Source organism: Haliotis asinina, chromosome 3 (assembly GCF_037392515.1).
Source record: "Haliotis asinina isolate JCU_RB_2024 chromosome 3, JCU_Hal_asi_v2, whole genome shotgun sequence".
In the NCBI taxonomy this organism is placed as follows: domain Eukaryota; kingdom Metazoa; phylum Mollusca; class Gastropoda; order Lepetellida; family Haliotidae; genus Haliotis; species Haliotis asinina.
The window spans coordinates 4,914,272-4,933,917 of record NC_090282.1 but is presented as its reverse complement, the minus strand read 5'-3'; the positions used below and the strand labels follow the sequence as shown (position 1 = coordinate 4,933,917).

Sequence of the window (19,646 nt, the reverse complement as noted above, 5' to 3'; positions counted from 1 at the left end):
AGTGGGAACTGTGGAGTGTTAACTGTGTTATAAACTGGGTATCACACAAGTGGGCACTAGGGTGTGTTCACTGTGTTATAAACTGGGTATCACACAAATGGAAACTGGCATGTGCCCTGTGTCATAAACTGGGTATCACACAAGAGGGAACTGTGGAGTGTTAACTGTGTTATAAACTGGGTATCACACAAATGGAAACTGGCATTGTGCCGTGTCATAAACTGGGTATCACACAAGAGGGAACTGTGGAGTGTTAGCTGTGTTATAAACTGGGTATCACACAAATGGAAACTGGCATGTGCCCTGTGTCATAAACTGGGTATCACACAAGAGGGAACTGTGGAGTGTTCACTGTTTTATAAACTGGGTATCACACACATGGGAAGTGTGGAGTGTTCACAGTATTATAACTGGGTTGCCAATGAGTGGGTGTTTCACACAAGTGGGAGCTGTGGAATGTTCACTGTGTTATAAACTGGATATCACATGAGTGTGAACGGTGGTGTGTTAACTGTGATATAAACTGGGCATCACACAAGCAGGAACTGTGAGTGTTCACTGTATTATAAACTGGGCATCACACAAATGGAAACTGTGGCATGTTCCCTGTGTCAAAAACTGGGTATACGACAAGTGGGAACTGTGGAGTGTTAACTGTGTCATAAATTGGGTATCACACATGTGGGAACTGTGGAGTGTTCACTGTGTCAAAAATTGGGTATACGACAAGTGGGAACTGTGGAGTGTTAACTGTGTCATAAATTGGGTATCACACATGTGGGAACTGTGGAGTGTTCACTGTGTCAAAAATTGGGTATCACACAAGTGGGAACTGTGGAGTGTTCACTGCATTATAAAGTGGGTATCACACAAATGTAAACTGGCATGTTCCCTGTGTCATAAACTGGGTATCACCCAAGTGGGAGCTGTGGAGTGTTCACTGTATTATCAACCTGGTTTCACACAAGCGGGGATGGTCAACTTAACCAGTATCTGAAGAAACACAAACAAAGGTTATATTCTATGGATTAATCTTTTAAGATCTTGTCCACAAAACATTTCGGGTTCATTACAGATAAACCGTTCACCTCATGAAGGATCTGTAATGAACCCAAAACATTGTGTGGAAACAATTCAAGATGAATCCATAAAATATCTTGGTCATCTATAACAACCTCTAAATAACACTAAAAGACAACAAAGAAAGGTTTTGGGAATGGATACCATTTAATAGCAGAATGTTGTAATAATATTGGAATATACATTTTTGGCTTGTATCTCAAGACATATATCTATAATATTTACACATCATGAGACAGCTCTTGGATTGTGTGACAAAGCAATATAGTGTCACTGATATCCTGCATACAAGTATATCAGACATCACCCTATGTCAGACACTTAAAGATAGTGTTCACCACAGTGGATCACTCAGTCAGATTAATATGCTAGTCCAATCTTGTATTTCATCCAAAAGAGATTTACTGTTTAGATTCTTATCTTCCCGTAAACTATCAGACTACCTGTTGCCATGTGACTAGCCTGACTAGCTTGTTACAACATTCACTTGCTCTTATTCATGTACTCTGTCGTCAGTGACCTTTCTAGTTAAGTCAGTCGTCTATTATTGCACAAATGTGAACCATTGGAGTACAATGTTTTTAGCTGTCTCAATCTTAAGTACAAACAATCTGCCCATAGAGCAGTCATTTTCACAATGTGGGGGCCTTGAAATAAGTACTGAAATAAGCTTCACATCAAACCTCAAATTGAAACAACAAAACAAAAAAGCATCAATGATAAACACTGTTGGCACTTTCACAAGCACTGCGATTACATAATGTATTCATGAAGATGACTCTGTCAACCCATGTGGAAGGAGGAGGTTTGCTTTGGTTGTGTACTAGTATTCCAGCTGTAAATATTCAAGTCTGGACCAGGCAATCCAGTGATCAACAGCAAGAGCATCGATCAACACAATTGGGATACAATAACATGTCAACCAAGTAAGCCTCATTGAACACACCCCATAGAATATATCCCATAGAATATACCCCATAGAATTTCCACATCATAAAATACATAACTGGATGAATTGAATACAGTAGCATTATGTCCCACATGAAGCTAAACAACAGCTGATCAATCTCTCTGTATTACTTGGTAAGCAATTTCCTAGGATATTACTGAAGGATGGTGACTTGCCAACAAGGCTGTAGTAGCATACGAGTCAGCTGTATGGAGGAAAACGTCATCCTGGCCGATCAAGAAGAGCACTGGAATGAGCCAGTGAGTTGAGGCCTAGCATGGCATTGAAAGCTACTGCAATCAAGGGTGGAAATGCAATGCAGTACATAACCTCAAACATGATGCGTCAACATGCGAGTAGATGATACTGGCACCTGTAAAGACTTATCATCCCCAAAGGTTACATATGTCCATACATAGACATCATATACTGTGCAATGAAGTCATTGCATATGAAGAATGTTGATGCTCCGATATTTGGCACGCCGTCTCTTGGCACTGATGGACTCCAGCATGGTTTCTTCAAGTGAGTACAACTTTGTCAGCAAGTGAGTGTCATTAACAGCAAACGACTTCAGCTTACTCAAACAGTCTAAAGCTTCATTCTGCAAAACAACATTGGAATCTAACTGACTATGCATACCAGCACCTTCAGAGAATTTCTGCTTGAACAGTTCACCATATGTGTCCTCTGGTTCTGTTTTAATCACAGGCCGACCTAGTGCTTCTGCAATCAGCTGTTTCTCCCATTCAGCTTCCTCATACACATGACAGAGAACTTGGGAGTCAAACTGCAAATACACCTCAGCATACATTGGAGTGAACTTCAGTGCTTGACCAGTTTCCTCAACCAGCTCAGGGAGATTGGACAACAGGCTGTTGGTGCCATCATCAGACAAAGCTTCAGATGTGCTGAAGCCAACAGCATCAAAACAGTTACAGATCAAAGATGTTTTCACATTGTCCCAGGCTGACCTGATCCAGTAGATGGCATCCAGTTCTGTGATGTTTTTTAGGGCACTTGCTGCCTCCTCACTGGCTTCAACTCGGGCCAGGATAGCCTGGAGGAAACGTTTACGATAATGTGACTTGAAGGCTGTGATGATGCCTTGTTGCAGAGGCTGAAGATATGAAGAGGAGTTGTCCATATAGAATTTGAGACTCACATTCTTCAGAACAAGGCTGGACAGATGAGCTGGTGCCATGTCCATGAACAATGCAATCCGACGACCTTGGTTTTCCATTGCTAGGTCAAGACGCTGTAACCATTCAGCAAAGATTGATGATGTCATACAAGCCTTGGGCTGACTCCTCCATGTGACAGGAAGGGAGTTGAGACTCTGGCAAGAGAAGGGATAAGAGTTTGTCCCAATCACAAGGGGCTGAAGTTTTTCCCCAGTAGCACTACAACAGAACAGAAGGGTGAAGCGATGTTCCTCAAAGCTGATATTATGGTGAGTGCCAAGACACACACCACCCTCTATATAGCATTTGTCTGGCAGTCCTTTGTAGAAGAGAGCAGTCTCACCACAGGTAAACACATTCTCTGGTTCATAACCCTGCACCAGGTATGGCAACATCTTCATCCACACTGTGTACAACTTGGCCGTCAGGTCAGAGTTCTCTGTACCTGAGTGCAAAGGCAAATTAAGCAGCTTCTGGATGTTCTCTAGCCACACCTGGGATGGAGAAAAACTGTACATGTTCAGCTTCTTGGCAAACTCTTTGGCCTTCTCTTGCACTAAAGGTCTGGATATCGGAATATTTTTGCTTTGGGCTATTTCTGCCCATTTCACAATAAGTGCATTCAAAACATCAAAATCGGGCTTCTTTGGAAATATCCTTCTTGGGAGTTTGGCTGGTGGAGTAGGACAATCACTGTTCTCGTACGCCTCAACATACTCCCGCTTCCGTCTCAGGATGTTATTCACTGATCCCAGAGATATACTAAACTCTGCAGCTAATTGTCTCTGACTTTTTCCAGTGCTCTCAGACTCTCTAATAAGACGGACTTTGTTGGCAAGAGAAAGATCATTCCTGGCTTTGGCTGGTTTAATGCTGTATTGAAGGTTGCCAAATGTGTAGTCAGCTGGCTGTGGTGGATCATTGTCCTGAGTTTTGAGGTTCAGGGCTGTGACCGTGTGGAAGTCCTGAGTCTGAGGGAGAGTGACAGTCGCTTCATGTATGTTGAACACCATGAAGCTCTCAGAACTGGGTGTGGCAACATGGGAGGAGGATGCGTAACTCTCAGAACTGGGTGTGGCGGCATGGGAGGCTGATGGGCAGCTCTCAGAGCTGGATGTGGCAACATGGGAGGCTGATGGGTAGCCTGCAGTACTTGGGGGATTAGCAGCAGTTGTGGTGGAGGAGGTGGGTGTCGTTTGAGTTGTCCCCTGAACTTGACCTTCAGACATTGTTGAAGGTCAGCTGTTCACTTTACATGACTGTAATGGTGTAACGGGTTGTCTGGATGGGCTTTCATTTCAAACCTGCAGATTTCATCACTGGCATCAGATGAGGATCTGAAACAAAAGGAAAGAATAAAGGTGTTTTCTCTGACTGTACTCACTAAAAATATTAGCTGATGTTTTCGACATGCATGCAGGTGTGAAATTATAGTATAACCTGTTATGCCATCACAATTCACAAACCCAAGAGGATGTGGGTTATATTATCCTTCAGCAATCCATGCTTGCCATGAGGCAATCAACAGGACTGAGTGGTCATTCTCACTGACTTGTTTGACATGCCATCATATTCCAACTGCATAGAATTATGCTCATGATGTTGGTCATTGGAATGTCTGGTTCAGACTCAATTATTTAAAAATTGCCACAATGCAGGTGTAATTTTGTAGAGTGTGTGGTAAATTACAAACATCAAAATCCCACTTCCCAACTGCGAGATGATCATCCTGTGGTCTTCTCCAACACTAGCATGATTATCAGAAGCAGTCATTATGTACTGACACACACTCAGACAAGGAGTTAACTCATCTACTGAAACATAACCAAAACAAAAGTTACAGCCAGGATTGCCATTTATATATCTTAGTGAGTGAGTGAGTGAGTAGTACATACATAAATATACCAAACATGTTTCAGTGAGTGAGTATGTGAACACTCTTTGAGCAATATTCTAGCACTGAACCCATCTGTTCAACATGACAAGTAACGCTTTAAACACTAGCAGGGGTAGATCCAGAGGGAAAGAGTGCACCCCACTTCTCCCTCAAAACACAACTTCTCTGAGGAGCATCTCCCCCAAACTTTTGGACTTCATGATTTATGTGCACCCCACCATCTCCAATCTCCTGGATCTGATCCTGCCTAGGCTACCCCGTTGTCCCCTGTAAATTAATGAGGACAAATGGAAATCAGTAACTTCCAACACACAAGCCAAAATTAACGTTAACAGTAACACAAGTTGCTTATCTATTAATGCTGCATTTCACAAGCATGCAGTGATTTATTTGTAACATATCATAACAAATACAATTCATTAAAAGTGGCATTTCACAAGCATGCAGTGATTCATTTGTAACATATCATAACAAATACAATTCATTAAAAGTGGCATTTCACAAGCATGCAGTGATTCATTTGTAACATATCATAACAAATACGATTCATTAAAAGTGGCATTTCACAAGCATGCAGTGATATATTTGTAACGTATCAAAACAAATACAATTCATTAAAAGTGGCATTTCACAAGCATGCAGTGATATATTTGTAACATATCATAACAAATACGATTCATTAAAAGTGGCATTTCACAAGCAAGCAGTGATTTATTTGTAACATACCATAACAAATACGATTCATTAAAAGTGGCATTTCACAAGCATGCAGTGATTCATTTGTAACATATCATAACAAATACGATTCATTAAAAGTGGCATTTCACAAGCAAGCAGTGATTTATTTGTAACATATCATAACAAATACGATTCATTAAAAGTGGCATTTCACAAGCATGCAGTGATTCATTTGTAACATATCATAACATAAGATTCATTAAAAGTGGCATTTCACAAACATGCAGTGATTTATTTATAACATTGTAAGTAATGTGATTCATTAAATGCTGCATTTCCCATCATGCAGTGATTTATTTCTAATATACTGTAACTAATGGGATTCATCAAAGCTGTATTCTCAATTATGCAGTGATTTGTTTCTAACACATTGTAAGAAATGTGATTCACATATTCTGTATTTTCCATCATGCAGTCATTAGTTTTAATACATTGTTACTACTGTGATTCATTACATGTCATATACTGTGATTCATAAAATGCAGTGATTTGTTAATAGCAGATTGTAACTACTGTCTTATTTACACATGAAGACATTTGATTATAATTATTGTGACTTGGTATATGCCCTATTCATTTAAATACATACGGTTCATTTATGAGTCAATGTAGTCATAGTACATGCACACATGGGATGAACAATCATGTCACATGTATCACATAGTAACATCAAAGATCATATGGTCTCTGGTAACCTAGACAATTAAACATTGTAATATACATGTTGCAGATTTCTCAAACTACGTGCATAGCAAATGCCACAGATTATATGTATTCTGCCTACAAACTCCAAATATCTTAATCGTGCATGAAACTGTTTCCGGTAATATTTATATTGACAACAATATAATTCGTCATCCGGAGCGCAGTGAAAAAGAGCGGACATTATGTACACAAATACACCGTTAGAACTTGTGTGATATTCAAGACTTAATAGATATTCAAGGATACAGTTCACATGCAAGTATTGCTACAGATGTCACGGTGCACCAAATAATGCATGCCTCTGAACGTTTGGATAACACTCAGTGATAATCGTTCAGAGATCGTTCACATGCGCTGAAAAACCGATTCATGTGGTGAAACTAGGTCACCGATGATATGGGGTATAACGAAGCATAAAACACTGATCTCGGGGAATACCTACCGAATGTCACCCTAGACAACTAGTGCTGCATAGTTCACTGTTTCTTCCGCCGAATCTACGAAATGCTTTGTTCACTATGCGCATGTGAACAGAAGGGCCAAGCACTTCCAGTTCACTATACCGTTATAGTCTGTTTCACATAACATTGAACATAATGGCACCGTTCATATTGTGTGACAATAACGGATCAGCTGATTAGCAAAGTGTTATCCTTTTCCGCACTGAAAGTTAAAGTTTGTGAACTTTCTTATACAGTTTCAATAAGCGTATTTCTTTGTCAGTCCAAACAGGTCGTCTTAGCAGCGGACACTTATATACTCCACATTTAGACACCGACAAGTGCTGCTTGAGACAGTTATAAATATTAAAGGAGTTACGTATTATAAGGGGACTCAGTTCAAACGCACCGAAAACCCGGACTCGATTCCCCCGCATGGATGCAATGTGTGAAGCCCATTTCTGGTGTCCTCCTCCATGACATTTCTGGAATACTGCTAAAATGCTTAAAACTAAATTCAGTCATGTCAGCCAGTTCAAAAGGTATTTCATAAGAATCATAGCCACCACAAAAGGGATCAGTAAAATAAGCTGACCACTTGTGAGTTGTTCCTTGTGTAACAAATAGCGAGAGAAATCTATATTAAATAGTCAGTCAGTCCAACGACAGTTAGAACAATGTTCTTAGGTTCGAATCCCGGTTCGTCCTGGTAATGGTAATATAGGCGTAACATCATGGTATCCGTGCTCTTGTATGTCAACAAACGGCTAACGTCCACTACTTGTGCCATTTAGCTCTTTCTGCAACACTGGTTGACGATAGAGCCAAAATTACTGTTTGAAAGCCTGCTGGCAGCAATCACACTCACTCGCAGTCAAACTAGTCTCCGTCTCTCTAATGCAAGAAGAGACTGCGCATAGTAAGCCAGGAACCAGCTTGACCAATTCAGGTTTTTCATAATACGTTTCAAAAGACCTCCGAAAACGACGTCCGGTATAATGTAATATCTGAGATTGTAAACCAAAAGCCACTGTGTTCTGTAATCTGACTGGTTGAAAAACATGACCAAATGGTATTAGATTCCCGGAAACTGCAAGACTATTCACTGCGTATTGACCATTCGTAACTACTCGGGTCATTCCGGAAAGCCGGCTTCTTGCGGGTTACGGAAAGAGGCGAGTAGTTACGATTGCGTATTGACACGTAGAAACACCGCAAACAATTGTTTTGTTGTGTCATCAACAGTGGTGACGTCATTCAAATCATGTTGTGACGTAAAGTTAGAATGACGTCACAAATGAGCAACTCCAGATGCTACCACGGGAACCAGCTGAAACGGCCAGCTGATGACACTTCACAGCTGTATTCCGTACTCGATGTAAACGAGTGCAGACACTAAAACCCTTTGGTTTACTTTTGTGTTTACAATGTCGACAAACATCATGCTGACGCCGTCGGTTCCAAATGCATTCCCGTGCTTCAAATACTCAATAACACCCGGAAAGTGGCCAACACATGATGTTTATCTCCTAATTATTACTCGCCCGTTGAAGATTCTGCAGTGTAATATTTTCACTTCAATATTACACTAGTGTAATGCCGCTTGACGAATGACGTCAAAATGGTTCAAAGTTGTGACGTCACAATGCTAATGTTGATGTCGCGATTTTGCTAAACCTTGCTTGACTTGAAAGCTGAGAGTCCTCACACTGTAGGCAATTTCGCCGCAGTTTCTGACACTTTATGTTGGCGGGTAATAAACAGAATACTAAACTCGCTTCCGTGAGTGCTTTAACGTTATAACAGTTCAGGGCGAAAGTGTGCTTTATTACACTGTACATGGTGGTAGAACGAACTGTATTTCTTAATTCTAAGATGCTTCGATGAAAGATCAAAGGCGCCGACAATACTTTACCAGGCGATAATGTGCATTTTTTGCATTACGTTACAATGTGTTGACGTCATTGCGCCATTCCAGTCTGCCCCTCGTAATCGAACTTTTTTGCATTACGTCAAATTGTAACCGACGTCACGATGGATGTCAGCTGCCATCGCCTCGTACAGCCTCCCACAGTAAACTGTTTCGTCGCATCCCGTTTCTTGGTTTGCAGTTGCATCACACAGCTAACATCACCGGTGGAAACATTACGTTTATGTTTTCCGAAGGATAAAATGTCTCAGAGTTCGACTCAAAATGTTACAGAAACACGGTAATGTTTGCAATGTTTACATTCCCACAATGCAGTCGTGGAATGCCGCTTGACTAGTCAGCTTGAGCTGAATGTACTGATCTAAACTTTCATTGGTAGTAGAAATGAGACGGTCATATTGCCTTATATGGTAATGATATAAGAGAATGATAGACGTAATTAAAATGATCTAGAGAAAATATTTAACCCGAACATAAACCATCACCAAACTGTTCATCATTTGTTTCCCTAGTAACGTTTGTCTTAACGTAGGGGGCTGACACGTCAAATGAACAGCGCGCAGGCCACATACACCGTCGTTTATTTTCTGCCATAGATTAACCGAAATTAGGCTTAGAAATGTTTAAATACGGCATCTTAGAAAAGAAATACATTTCGTTCTACCACCATGTATAGTGTAATGTAAACCAAACGTCACTGTGTTCTGTAATCTGATTGTTTGAAAAACATGATCAAATGGTATTAGATTCCCGGAAACTGCAAGACTATTTACTGACACGTAGAAACACCGCAAACAATTGTTTTGCTGCGTCATCAACAGTGGGGACGTCATTCAAATCATATTGTGACGTAAAGTTAGAATGACGTCACAAATGAGCAACTCCAGATGCTACCACGGGAACCAGCTGAAACGACCAGCTGATGACACTGCTGTACTCGTTCTCGATGTAAACGAGTGCGGACAGTAAAACCCTTTGGTTTACTTTTGTGTTTACAATGTCGATAAACATCATGTGTTGGCCAATTTCCGGGTGTTATTGAGTATTTGAAGCACGGGAATGCATCTGGAACCGACAGCGTATTAGATTCCCGGAAACTGCAAGACTATTTACTGCGTACTGACACGTAGAAACACCGCAAACAATTGTTTTGTTGCGTCATCAACAGTGGTGACGTCATTCAAATCATATTGTGACGTATAGTTAGAATGACGTCACAAATGAGCAACTCCAGATGTGTTATTGAGTATTTGAAGCACGGGAATGCATTTGGAACCGACGGTGTTTATCTCCTAAATAAAGCAAGCGTCCTCGTGCTTTAACTATAATAGTTCAGGGTGAAACAATGCTATGACGTCACGTTTCTTCTTTGACGTTGCGTTGGGTAGCCAGCCTGTGTTCATTTTCCTCAGTTTGACCATAGAACTGGAGAAAGACTTTCTCCATAACGTACTGTTTACGACATTCGTACCCAACTACCAGTGTATCCTATGAGACCATGTATAGATTAGTTGTAGATTATCCATGCGATTATGTCTATTACAAGATGTCTTAGAAAGTACAAACTTACATGCATATCTCACCCTAAATATGCATTCAATCAACAAGAACAGGTTTTAAAACACAGCGAATGAACTTATTTTGACGTGTTGGAATATTACACCAGGGAAGGGAGATCTATACTATGGTACGGGTGGAACTCTTTCCAAATGTGCTTATGATAGAAACCTTAAGTTTGATGACCACAGCAATGTAACAAAACATCATATTATGTCTATTCGGATATTAGGAGAATAAACCTTTTTGTACAACCCGCTTCTAACCCAACGACCTTCACCTTCAAATGTAAACATGGCTGCAGTTCGGAGAAACGTGAGAGCTCTTTCAATTTCGTTATGTAAGTTATTGCATACTGTGCTGGCTTTTATTACTGAAATTTAGCAGCGGTAGTGCTTAGATAATTTGAAAAAATACGCTTTGAAAGTTGGGATAAACTGACGAGGCAATAATGCTTCGTTATGAAACTTGTGAACCAAGCTAGGGCCCAAGCCCAAGGGCGAATACAGGAGCACTATCAGTGGACAGTTGATGTTTATGCAAAATATTTGCAGAAAACAATTATATGTCAAGCTGTTTTCACTCATATAATAGTGGAAAGAAGCATACTTCAGCAAGCAATTCGCAGAACCTAACAGCGTGTATCACTAAATCTAGTGGTCACAGTATGTAATTGTTGAAATTTGTAATTGTATATTATATTCCAAACAACACACTCTTTATTCTTATCATCAGCTTTCATTGAGACTCAGACGTATGAAAATATTGCCTTATATTCCTATGACAGTACAGACTAAGGACAAAATTTAATGTATGGTAAGGGTCGTGAAAAGATGAGCAAAGCTAAATTTCATCCAGTTTCGAATTCATTAAATAGAGTATTGCTGTCTTGATGCTAATACAGTTAACTAGTCATTAGATTTATTTTTATGGTGTTATTATTTCTAATTGCTACCTCAGTATGTTTCATTACCAAAACGTCAACCTTACACAGCGTGTCAAAACAAAATGGCAAGGGAGGTGCCAAATGGCAAGGGAGGTGCCGACAGTCTCCACGCACCACTGACTGGTTACAATGGGATTAAATTGTTGTTAGAGTCACATGGGATGTACGGAAAACAGAAACAACAAATAAGCAGATTGAGTATGTAGTCATATTTTTCACAGTAAAGCACTAAATTGTACATGGAACTGTAATATTTTAACCCCAATAATAAGATAAGATCACAAATAATACTGGATCAGCACAGGACCATCATGGACACTTTGTTTTGACTTTAATTTAACTTTAATAAATGTGATGCCGCGTAAGTAAATTGTATGAGAGGTAGGTCACCAGTAGCCAGACGGTGCTTCAGCTGCTGGAGATGAAACTCATTGTTGTGGTACTTGGCCTTTTTAGGTGGGAACCTCTGACCTGCCAGGTACTGCACCATCCATATTTTGTTCAGTTCCTGCTCTTCAAGAAGACACTTTGCCATCTCAAAAACGCAGAAAGTGATTAAGCTGTGCATTTTCCATGATGGAAATATGTCATGCTGCCTGATGTGTAATTTTGATTGGATTAAATACAACACCTATACAACTAGATATTTGTATAGTGCCGATATCCAGTTAGTTCAAGGGTGCTTTTCTCCCCTTGATCATTGGATGTCCATAACAACAGCACATCATATTTTCAATCTAAACTCCCTGGGGATCATACAACTCTTGCAGCCTTACCAGGCGCACCGAGTTAATGTGGCCTTCCCATCCTTACGATGTACCCATTCACAGCTGGGTGGACTGGGACACATAGTCACAGTACTTTGACCATGTTTACTGCATGTTGCTGTACCCGCAACTAGGTGTTTGTACGTTTTTGTGTGGCCACCATCTGGTCATCTACCAATGGATTCATGGGTTCTTTTAAGTGCACAGGGTTGTGTACTGCACACTAGGGGTTGTGACAACACTGAAAGAGTCTGTACACAAAGTTGAGTCCAAGGTTTTTTACACCCAGTCACAGGTGGGCTCGATCCTGGCACCTCCAAGCTCGCTGGATTAGTAGCCCAGCTCGCTCACCACGCATTGAACACTCTAAATACGTGGCATAGAGTCAGCTCATTATTAATATTGCAGTAGGTGAAAGATCTCTTACTAAAATTGGTGATCACTGTTCGCACCTGATGTCAGATTTCATTGACACCCAGACTTTGATCAGAACATATCACATCAAGGGATTTTCACCCTCAACCCTAGGGGCCAACATTTTAGTAAGCCCCCTCTCAGTTCTCTGGTGCCTAGATCTATGATTACAAAATTAATTGACCTGTGAAGGTCCAGGGGTAGAATAGGCCTTCAGCAACCCATGCTTGCCATGAAAAGCAACTATGCTTGTCGTAAAAGGCGACTAACGGGATTGGGTGGTCAGGCTCGCTGACTTGGTTGACATATGTCATCGGTTCCCAATTGCGCAGATAGATGCTCATGTTGTTGATCACTGGATTATCTGGTCCAGACTCGATTATTTACAGACCACCACCATATAGTTCGAATATTGTTGACTGCGGCGTAAAACTAAACTCACTCACTCACTCACAAAATTAATTATGTAATTTCTGGACTCTGAAAAAAGGTATATGGATTAGGGATATAATTTTATCCTAACAGCATCATTAGTGAAAACACTGAATGTGAACTTATTAACACTGACAAATATTTTCCAGATGATTACACTGCAGACATATCAACGTGATTATTTTTTATCAGTTTCCATTTCAAACTTTACGCCTTGTACAACATTAACAGGCCCATATGGTGGTGGTCTGTAAAACATCGAGTCTGGACCAGACATTTAGATAATCATAAGCATCCAATTACACAGTTGGGATGTGATGACATGTTTCAACCTGGTCAGCCAAACTGACCACAAGATCATTTGTTCAGTGTCCAATACTCCTTAGTTGAATGTAGAGATAGCATGAAATCAGGTAATACTATTCTCCCAGCCTTATCACCCATACTACATATCTTGACCATGTTGAACGCCAGTGCTTATCACCATCCATAAAACTAAGCAGTGATACTCATGGATTTGGTCTATAAATGTGTGGCCACTGTTTCAACAGTGGGGTAAACCTTATTTGTTTTTAGTAACCTAATACATTATGTGGTCGTTCCATATCAACAACAGGTGTGCAAATTCAAACATAAATATAACCACATTAAATCTTAGCCATAGATTTCATAATTTTGTTAATATTCTATGGTTTATGAGAGTCAGAGCTGTCTGAAAAGTCTTAGTCATGATTCACTTAGTGGTCAGTGTATATTTTCTGGAGTGCTTGCAAGCTTCAGCTTTATGGTAGAGAAAATTTTGAATTTCCTGGTGAAGCTAATGCTAAACTCTTTGAAGCCTTTGAGTTGTATCTCTGACCAATATAGTAATGTTATCGTTGCAGCCAATATCCTAACATCAAATGGAACTAGGATTCCTGTCCTCGCCAGTCTGCGCCATCACTCTGATGAGGGGAAGAAAACTGCTAGGAAGAAGGGCAAAACCCCTGGAGGGAAACTGGACGACCCAATGGAAACATCGGATGAGCAAAATAACCCGGTACTAGAGAAGGAACCATTAGAGCGATTTCCTGATGACGTAAATCCCATCACTGGGGAAATTGGGGGTCCTCGTGGGCCGGAACCAACTCGTTACGGGGACTGGGAACGCAAAGGCAGAGTCACTGATTTCTGAATTCCAATCCGTTACAATGATCTGTCAAAAGTATTGAAATATTTCATTTTTGATCTAAAAGAATGACTGTTTCAACTAGTCACACTGGTATTTATGTGGATCATGGATGTACTTAAGGATCCTTTGTGTCTCCAGGAGGAGGTACCTTTGTGAAGTTAGCTGCGGTCCTTGTCACAGTATCTGGGATGAGTTCATTCAGCTTTGGCACAACTGCAGTCATATCATGTTGCACAAGTATACATCATAACTGATGGCATTGTGAATTTGTAAACAATGGGATGGTGATGTAATCATGGTAGAAACACCATCATGTATGCATGTGTAAAAAGTTGTACTTTTTTTGCTAATAAACAAAACTTGAAAACAGTCCTATCTTTCTTGTGCATGTAGACTGCAGTATCCTATCCTGGCTGGGCTGTGTCTTGGCAGTACTGGAAGCTGTCCTCACCAGGTGGATGATAATGCAGGATTATCATGTTTCATGTTAAAATCATAAACCAGACTGGTAATGTCCATTTATTCATAGTTAATGGTAAAGTGAATGGAGACGTAAATGGTGAGGACACGTAGTGAGATAGGTTGTAGTGTGAATGACTACCTTATTTGCTTCCCAGACTTATTTCAATATTTTCGACACTTTAATATAGGTGAACACTATGATTCAGATCGTTTTCCACTCGAGTTATCGTGCAGTTTCCCCAAAACGACCCATACATCAAATGCGTCTAATAACAAACCAACTATTACAGAGAAGATAGTTTGGAACGAATCATTCTGTACTACATTTGTAAATACTCTACGTCAAGAATCAGGCCAACTTGGTGAAAACCTGCTGATTAAAATTGATGTTGATATAGGCAATGCTATTAATGATCTCGTTGATATGATAATGAAATCTGCTGAACGTGTGAAAAAGGTGTACAAAGACAATCCTAAATATAAACCGTTTAGCAGAGAATGTAAATTGGCCAAGAGAAATGCACATTGAGCCTTCAGAAAGTTTTGACATCAGCGCACTGATAGTCCCAGATGAACATACTGTAAAGAGCGAAATAGGTATAAAAAATGTTACAGGAACTTTATGCATGAACTCAAATGTAATAAACTAAACAGACTAAGTACGTCTATGCTTTTCAGTCTAAATTCTGGAAAGAAATGTGACACATCAAAACATAACGCTCTCAACAAAAGTCAGTTTCCAAAACTGAGTTTCTCATCCATTTCAGGGATGTTCTTTCAAATGATGTAGAGCTCGATCAGTCTGACCCCGACCAAGAAATTTTAGAAGTTTCGGATGAGTTTAATGGGCGCTATGATGAAGTAGATGAATTTGTACTAGATTCGCCTAAATCGGATGATGAAATCACAAATGCAATTTCACAACTAAAATGTGAAAAAGCAGCTGGTCCTGATGGTGTCAATATTGAAATACTTAAATGTTCTGTTACAGAAATTCTTCCATTTCTCAACAAATGCTTTAATAGTTTGTTCGCTAAAGGAGTATTTCCCCGCAGTTGGTCGTCTTCTATTATTGTCCCAATTCACAAGAAAGGTATCTTTAACAATCCTGATAATTATAGGGGAATATCTCTTATTCTCAGAGAAGTCTTCACTTCAGTACTAAATAGCTGACTGTCTAAATAGGCAAACATGAGGGACAAGATTCCGGAGACTCAAGCTGGGTTTCGTAAGCAATACTCCACAACTGATAATATTTTTACTGTGTTTATTTTTTTTGTATGCAATGATTCAGAAATGCTTATCTCGTCAAAAACACAAAATGTATGTAGCTTTTGTCGATTTTAAGAAAGCTTTCGATTCTGTAGATAGAAAGAAACTATGGTACTGCTTACGTAATCCCGGGTTAGGTGGGAAAATGTACAGCATGTTTAAAGCAATGTATTCAAATGTAAAATCCTGTGTGCGATGTGTCTCTGATGTAACAGATTATTTTGACTGTCCATTGGGACTATGGCAAGGATGCATTGCAATTCTGATTTTGTTCTCATTTTGCAAAAAGTTTTTATGTGTTGGGCCTGCCACTCCAAATTGTATCGTTTACGGTGAATGCTGGAGACACCCTATGTAATATTAACTCTCACAAATACAATGCCTTAAATACTGGTTTAAAATTCCAATATAATGCCTGAAAGTCGTCTAGCCAAAATATCGTATAATATGATGGTTCATCTAGATAATACGGGTAAAACATCTTGGGTACCACATATAAGAAATCTTCTGTTTTCTCATGGGTATGGACTGGTATGGATAAGCCAGGTTGTTGGGGATGTCTTTATGTTTTTAAAAGAATTTCATGATTGAGCGGTAAATGTGTTTTATCAGGAATGGCATTCACTCTAGAAAGTAGATCTTGTTATGAATTATATAGAACATTTAAAACTCAAATACAAACTGAATTGTATTTATCTAAACTAACTTTTAACTGTAGTTGAAACATATTTGCCAAATACAGGACAGGCTTGTTGGACTTAATGGTAAATAGAGGCAGAAAACTGTCCATCACAAAATCTGAGAGAATTTGTCCTTTATGCAATTCTTCAGTGGAAGATGAAGTACATTTTACACTTGATTGTCCGTTTTATGAAGATTTACGTTACAATTATATCCCAGAATATTATCTATCGAAACCATCATTGACAGCCTTTACTAGTATATTAACAACTAATAATGAATCCACCCATCGTAACCTAGCTGTCTATGTTAAGTATGCACTTACAATTAGTCATGTCCTAATGTATATCCCTACAACATGTATCACAACACTGTATGCAACTGTCTTGTATAAGGGCCAGAGGCCTAAAATACAAAAAACCGATTGTCATGTCTTATGTTTCATGGTAAAATCATACACCAGACTGGTAATGTCCAGAGAGACACAGATGTCAATATACAACAGAAGTATGCAAAAAAAACAGTGAAACTCATTGTCAGAGGAATATTTTCCCCAAAGGAATGTGTTGCTCCTTTCAAATAGGCAGTAATTACTGTTATCAATGATGTAGAATGTGTAACAACAGCAGATGTTACATCCTATCTGTCACTATGGCCCAAAGGGGCAGCCATCCTTGCTAACTCTGTATTTTAGCTACTCTCCAGTAAACCTTGTAATGTAAGGTATGTTGTCCTAAGATCTCTCCATGTAACAACAGCCTGCTGCCTTGTGTGTGTGCTTGTCCGATATTGGTCATCCCGAGTTCAAGAGAAAATATCAGATTTCTTTATTAGTTTGGTGGCATTTCATAAAATCCTCACCAGAAACACACACACCAGTCGTACAGAGTATCATCCACACCAGAAACACACACACCAGTCGTACAGAGTATCATCCTCACCAGAAACACACCAATACCACAGTACATCATCCTCTCCAGAGACACACCAATACCACAATACATCATCCTCTCCAGAGACACACCAATACCACAATACATCATCCTCTCCAGAGACACACCAATACCACAGTACATCATCCTCTCCAGACACACCAATACCACAATACATCATCCTCTCCAGAGACACACCAATACCACAATACATCATCCTCTCCAGAGACACACCAATACCACAATACATCATCCTCTCCAGTGACACACTAATACCACAGTACATCATCCTCACTAGAGACACACCAATACCACAATACATCATCCTCTCCAGTGACATACCAATATCACAGTACACCATCCTCACAAGAGACACACCAGTACCACAGTACATCATCCTCTCCAGAAACACATCAATATCGCTAAGAGAGACACTAACAGTGAAGTCCAAACATGCAAATAGCATTTTAGATCATCCAAACCAAAACACGAGATGTACATTATATGAGCATTGTCTTTATTTACAAGAGGATATTTCTTCTTTCAGTATGACACCATTTCTGTAGTTGTTAACTATTAAAAGATTTACTTACATTAGGCAACAAACTAAAATGTGAAACACATGAAGAGACCATTTCCTTAACTTTAAACATGATAAATTCAACAGCATTTCTAAAATTCACACACCTGAAACTGAAGTGCTTAGACAGCATATAATACTCAACCAGAGACTCTCAAGACTTTCCGACAATCTACATGAGGGATGCTGTGTTACTGATGGAAGTGCAGGTGGAAGAAATGACATCTTGCAGTCTCCTCTAATATGTACATGATGGCGTAGTCAATGTTCAAATGGAATATTTAAGACTGAAGATACAGCAAGGCCTCAGTAAAATGGGAATTTCTTCCTTAGGTCAGTTTGCCCTCTAAATAATAATACAGTTAACAAATGTATTGAAACTCATGACAAATTCCACCAAAGTATAATGAAGTTTAAAAATATATATTTCAATGAAATCTTGAAGTTTTTTATTTGTGTAGTGTTGCTATAGATGCTTTATTCTAACAAGGAGTGAACATGGCTACCATTACTGTCAGGGTACTATCAGTCAGTGGACAGTGTGACTGTACAACAATAATCCTCCAGGAACATCAGTCAGTGGGCTGGCCCCATGAATCAAGCTGACAAAAACATAAAACTGATTTACAGTTTCTTCTAAGGGAAATTCTGTCACCAGAGGTTTCAGACTTGTGTTTTACCAAAAACTGCAAAGATAGTTTCAAGTTTTCCCAACTACTGACCTTTAACCAGAAACATGCCTCAGATTTATTTCTAGTCAAATCTTGTTTATGTTGCAACTGACACATACCATTACACTGGTTTGTGAAGATAATACAAACTGACAACACCAGATGCAACACTGGACTTACATTTAACACATTCATAGTAGGTCAAATTCAGATCAGTAACCAAAGTTCCGATAATATAACACTGTGCTCCCAACTGACAACCTGAAACACTGCAACAGTTTCAGATCATATCCTTCTGAATTGAACTGACTGTATGAGATCACAGGGAATGTCTTTCATTCTACAGTGATATGGTCCATGACAACAGCCTGCTCCACAGCTTCCTGCATATGTGTACCCTACTACAACTGCTCTTATGTACAATGTAAAATCTTCAAAATAAGTCAGAATTCCAAACTTACATCTGCCATGATCTGCTAAATCCTGTTATTCGACAGCGTATTTTTTAAAATATTCACAACTTATCAAATATGTAAATGTCTCACACCATGTGAGATTATTCCATGGAACATGGTCGACACACTGCTGGGATGGAGTCTCGCACAATGACAACTGCTGGGCTTTATGAGCGAAGAGCACAAAACTGTTGAAATATTTCCAGGATGTGAATGTCAATGTCTGCTGTGAAGAGAAGGGTCTCGAGGGTACTGATATACTTGTACACCAACTTGTGATGCTGAAACAAGGAAATGGCATTTCATATTGACACAAATATCTTAGAAATAACATTCCATCTGCATAACATTCAGTACAACTAAGGAAGCCAGCAAAAACATCT

The 19,646-nt window shown here is 39.6% G+C and overlaps 4 protein-coding genes across 6 annotated transcripts in view; 2 read left to right on the top strand and 2 right to left on the bottom strand.

Moving 5' to 3' along the window:
- LOC137277340 (junction-mediating and -regulatory protein-like) overlaps nucleotides 1-19,646 on the top strand; it is a 315,191-nt gene that overhangs the window by 222,803 nt on the left and 72,742 nt on the right. The window lies entirely within an intron of this gene.
- Nucleotides 1,209-7,139, bottom strand: LOC137277334 (tigger transposable element-derived protein 4-like). Of its 3 annotated transcripts, XM_067809021.1 has the most exons (3): nucleotides 6,996-7,094; nucleotides 4,907-5,024; nucleotides 1,209-4,550 (listed from the first exon to the last, which is right to left on the bottom strand). In XM_067809021.1, the coding sequence occupies exon 3, from the start codon at nucleotides 4,440-4,442 to the stop codon at nucleotides 2,472-2,474; it is 1,971 nt and encodes a 656-aa protein (XP_067665122.1). In that variant the 5' UTR covers nucleotides 4,443-4,550; nucleotides 4,907-5,024; nucleotides 6,996-7,094; the 3' UTR covers nucleotides 1,209-2,471. The 3 variants fall into 3 exon arrangements, with proteins under 3 accessions (XP_067665122.1, XP_067665120.1, XP_067665121.1); XM_067809019.1 differs by lacking the exon at nucleotides 4,907-5,024 and having other exon boundaries at nucleotides 6,996-7,139; XM_067809020.1 differs by having other exon boundaries at nucleotides 1,209-5,377; nucleotides 6,996-7,051.
- On the top strand, nucleotides 10,729-14,579 carry LOC137279162 (succinate dehydrogenase assembly factor 4, mitochondrial-like). The gene is made up of 2 exons (XM_067811645.1): nucleotides 10,729-10,820; nucleotides 13,924-14,579. The coding sequence occupies exons 1-2, from the start codon at nucleotides 10,775-10,777 to the stop codon at nucleotides 14,211-14,213; spliced, it is 336 nt and encodes a 111-aa protein (XP_067667746.1). The 5' UTR covers nucleotides 10,729-10,774; the 3' UTR covers nucleotides 14,214-14,579.
- The window catches only part of LOC137277333 (nuclear cap-binding protein subunit 1-like), a 35,586-nt gene continuing 33,997 nt past the window's right edge, over nucleotides 18,058-19,646 (bottom strand). Inside the window, exon 23 of the mRNA XM_067809018.1 lies at nucleotides 18,058-19,544. Within this exon, the coding sequence (XP_067665119.1) occupies nucleotides 19,431-19,544 (114 nt within the window). The 3' untranslated portion in view covers nucleotides 18,058-19,430. The remainder of the gene's footprint in view (nucleotides 19,545-19,646) is intronic.

Excerpts from the sequence above, each read along its gene's own strand:
- LOC137277334 (XM_067809019.1), bottom strand. The coding sequence starts at position 4,442 with ATGTCTGAAGGTCAAGTTCAGGGGACAACTCAAACGACACCCACCTCC.
- LOC137279162 (XM_067811645.1), top strand. The coding sequence starts at position 10,775 with ATGGCTGCAGTTCGGAGAAACGTGAGAGCTCTTTCAATTTCGTTAT. Across the intron at positions 10,821-13,923 it reads AGCTCTTTCAATTTCGTTAT|CCAATATCCTAACATCAAAT; the intron begins GTAAGTTATTGC and ends TTATCGTTGCAG.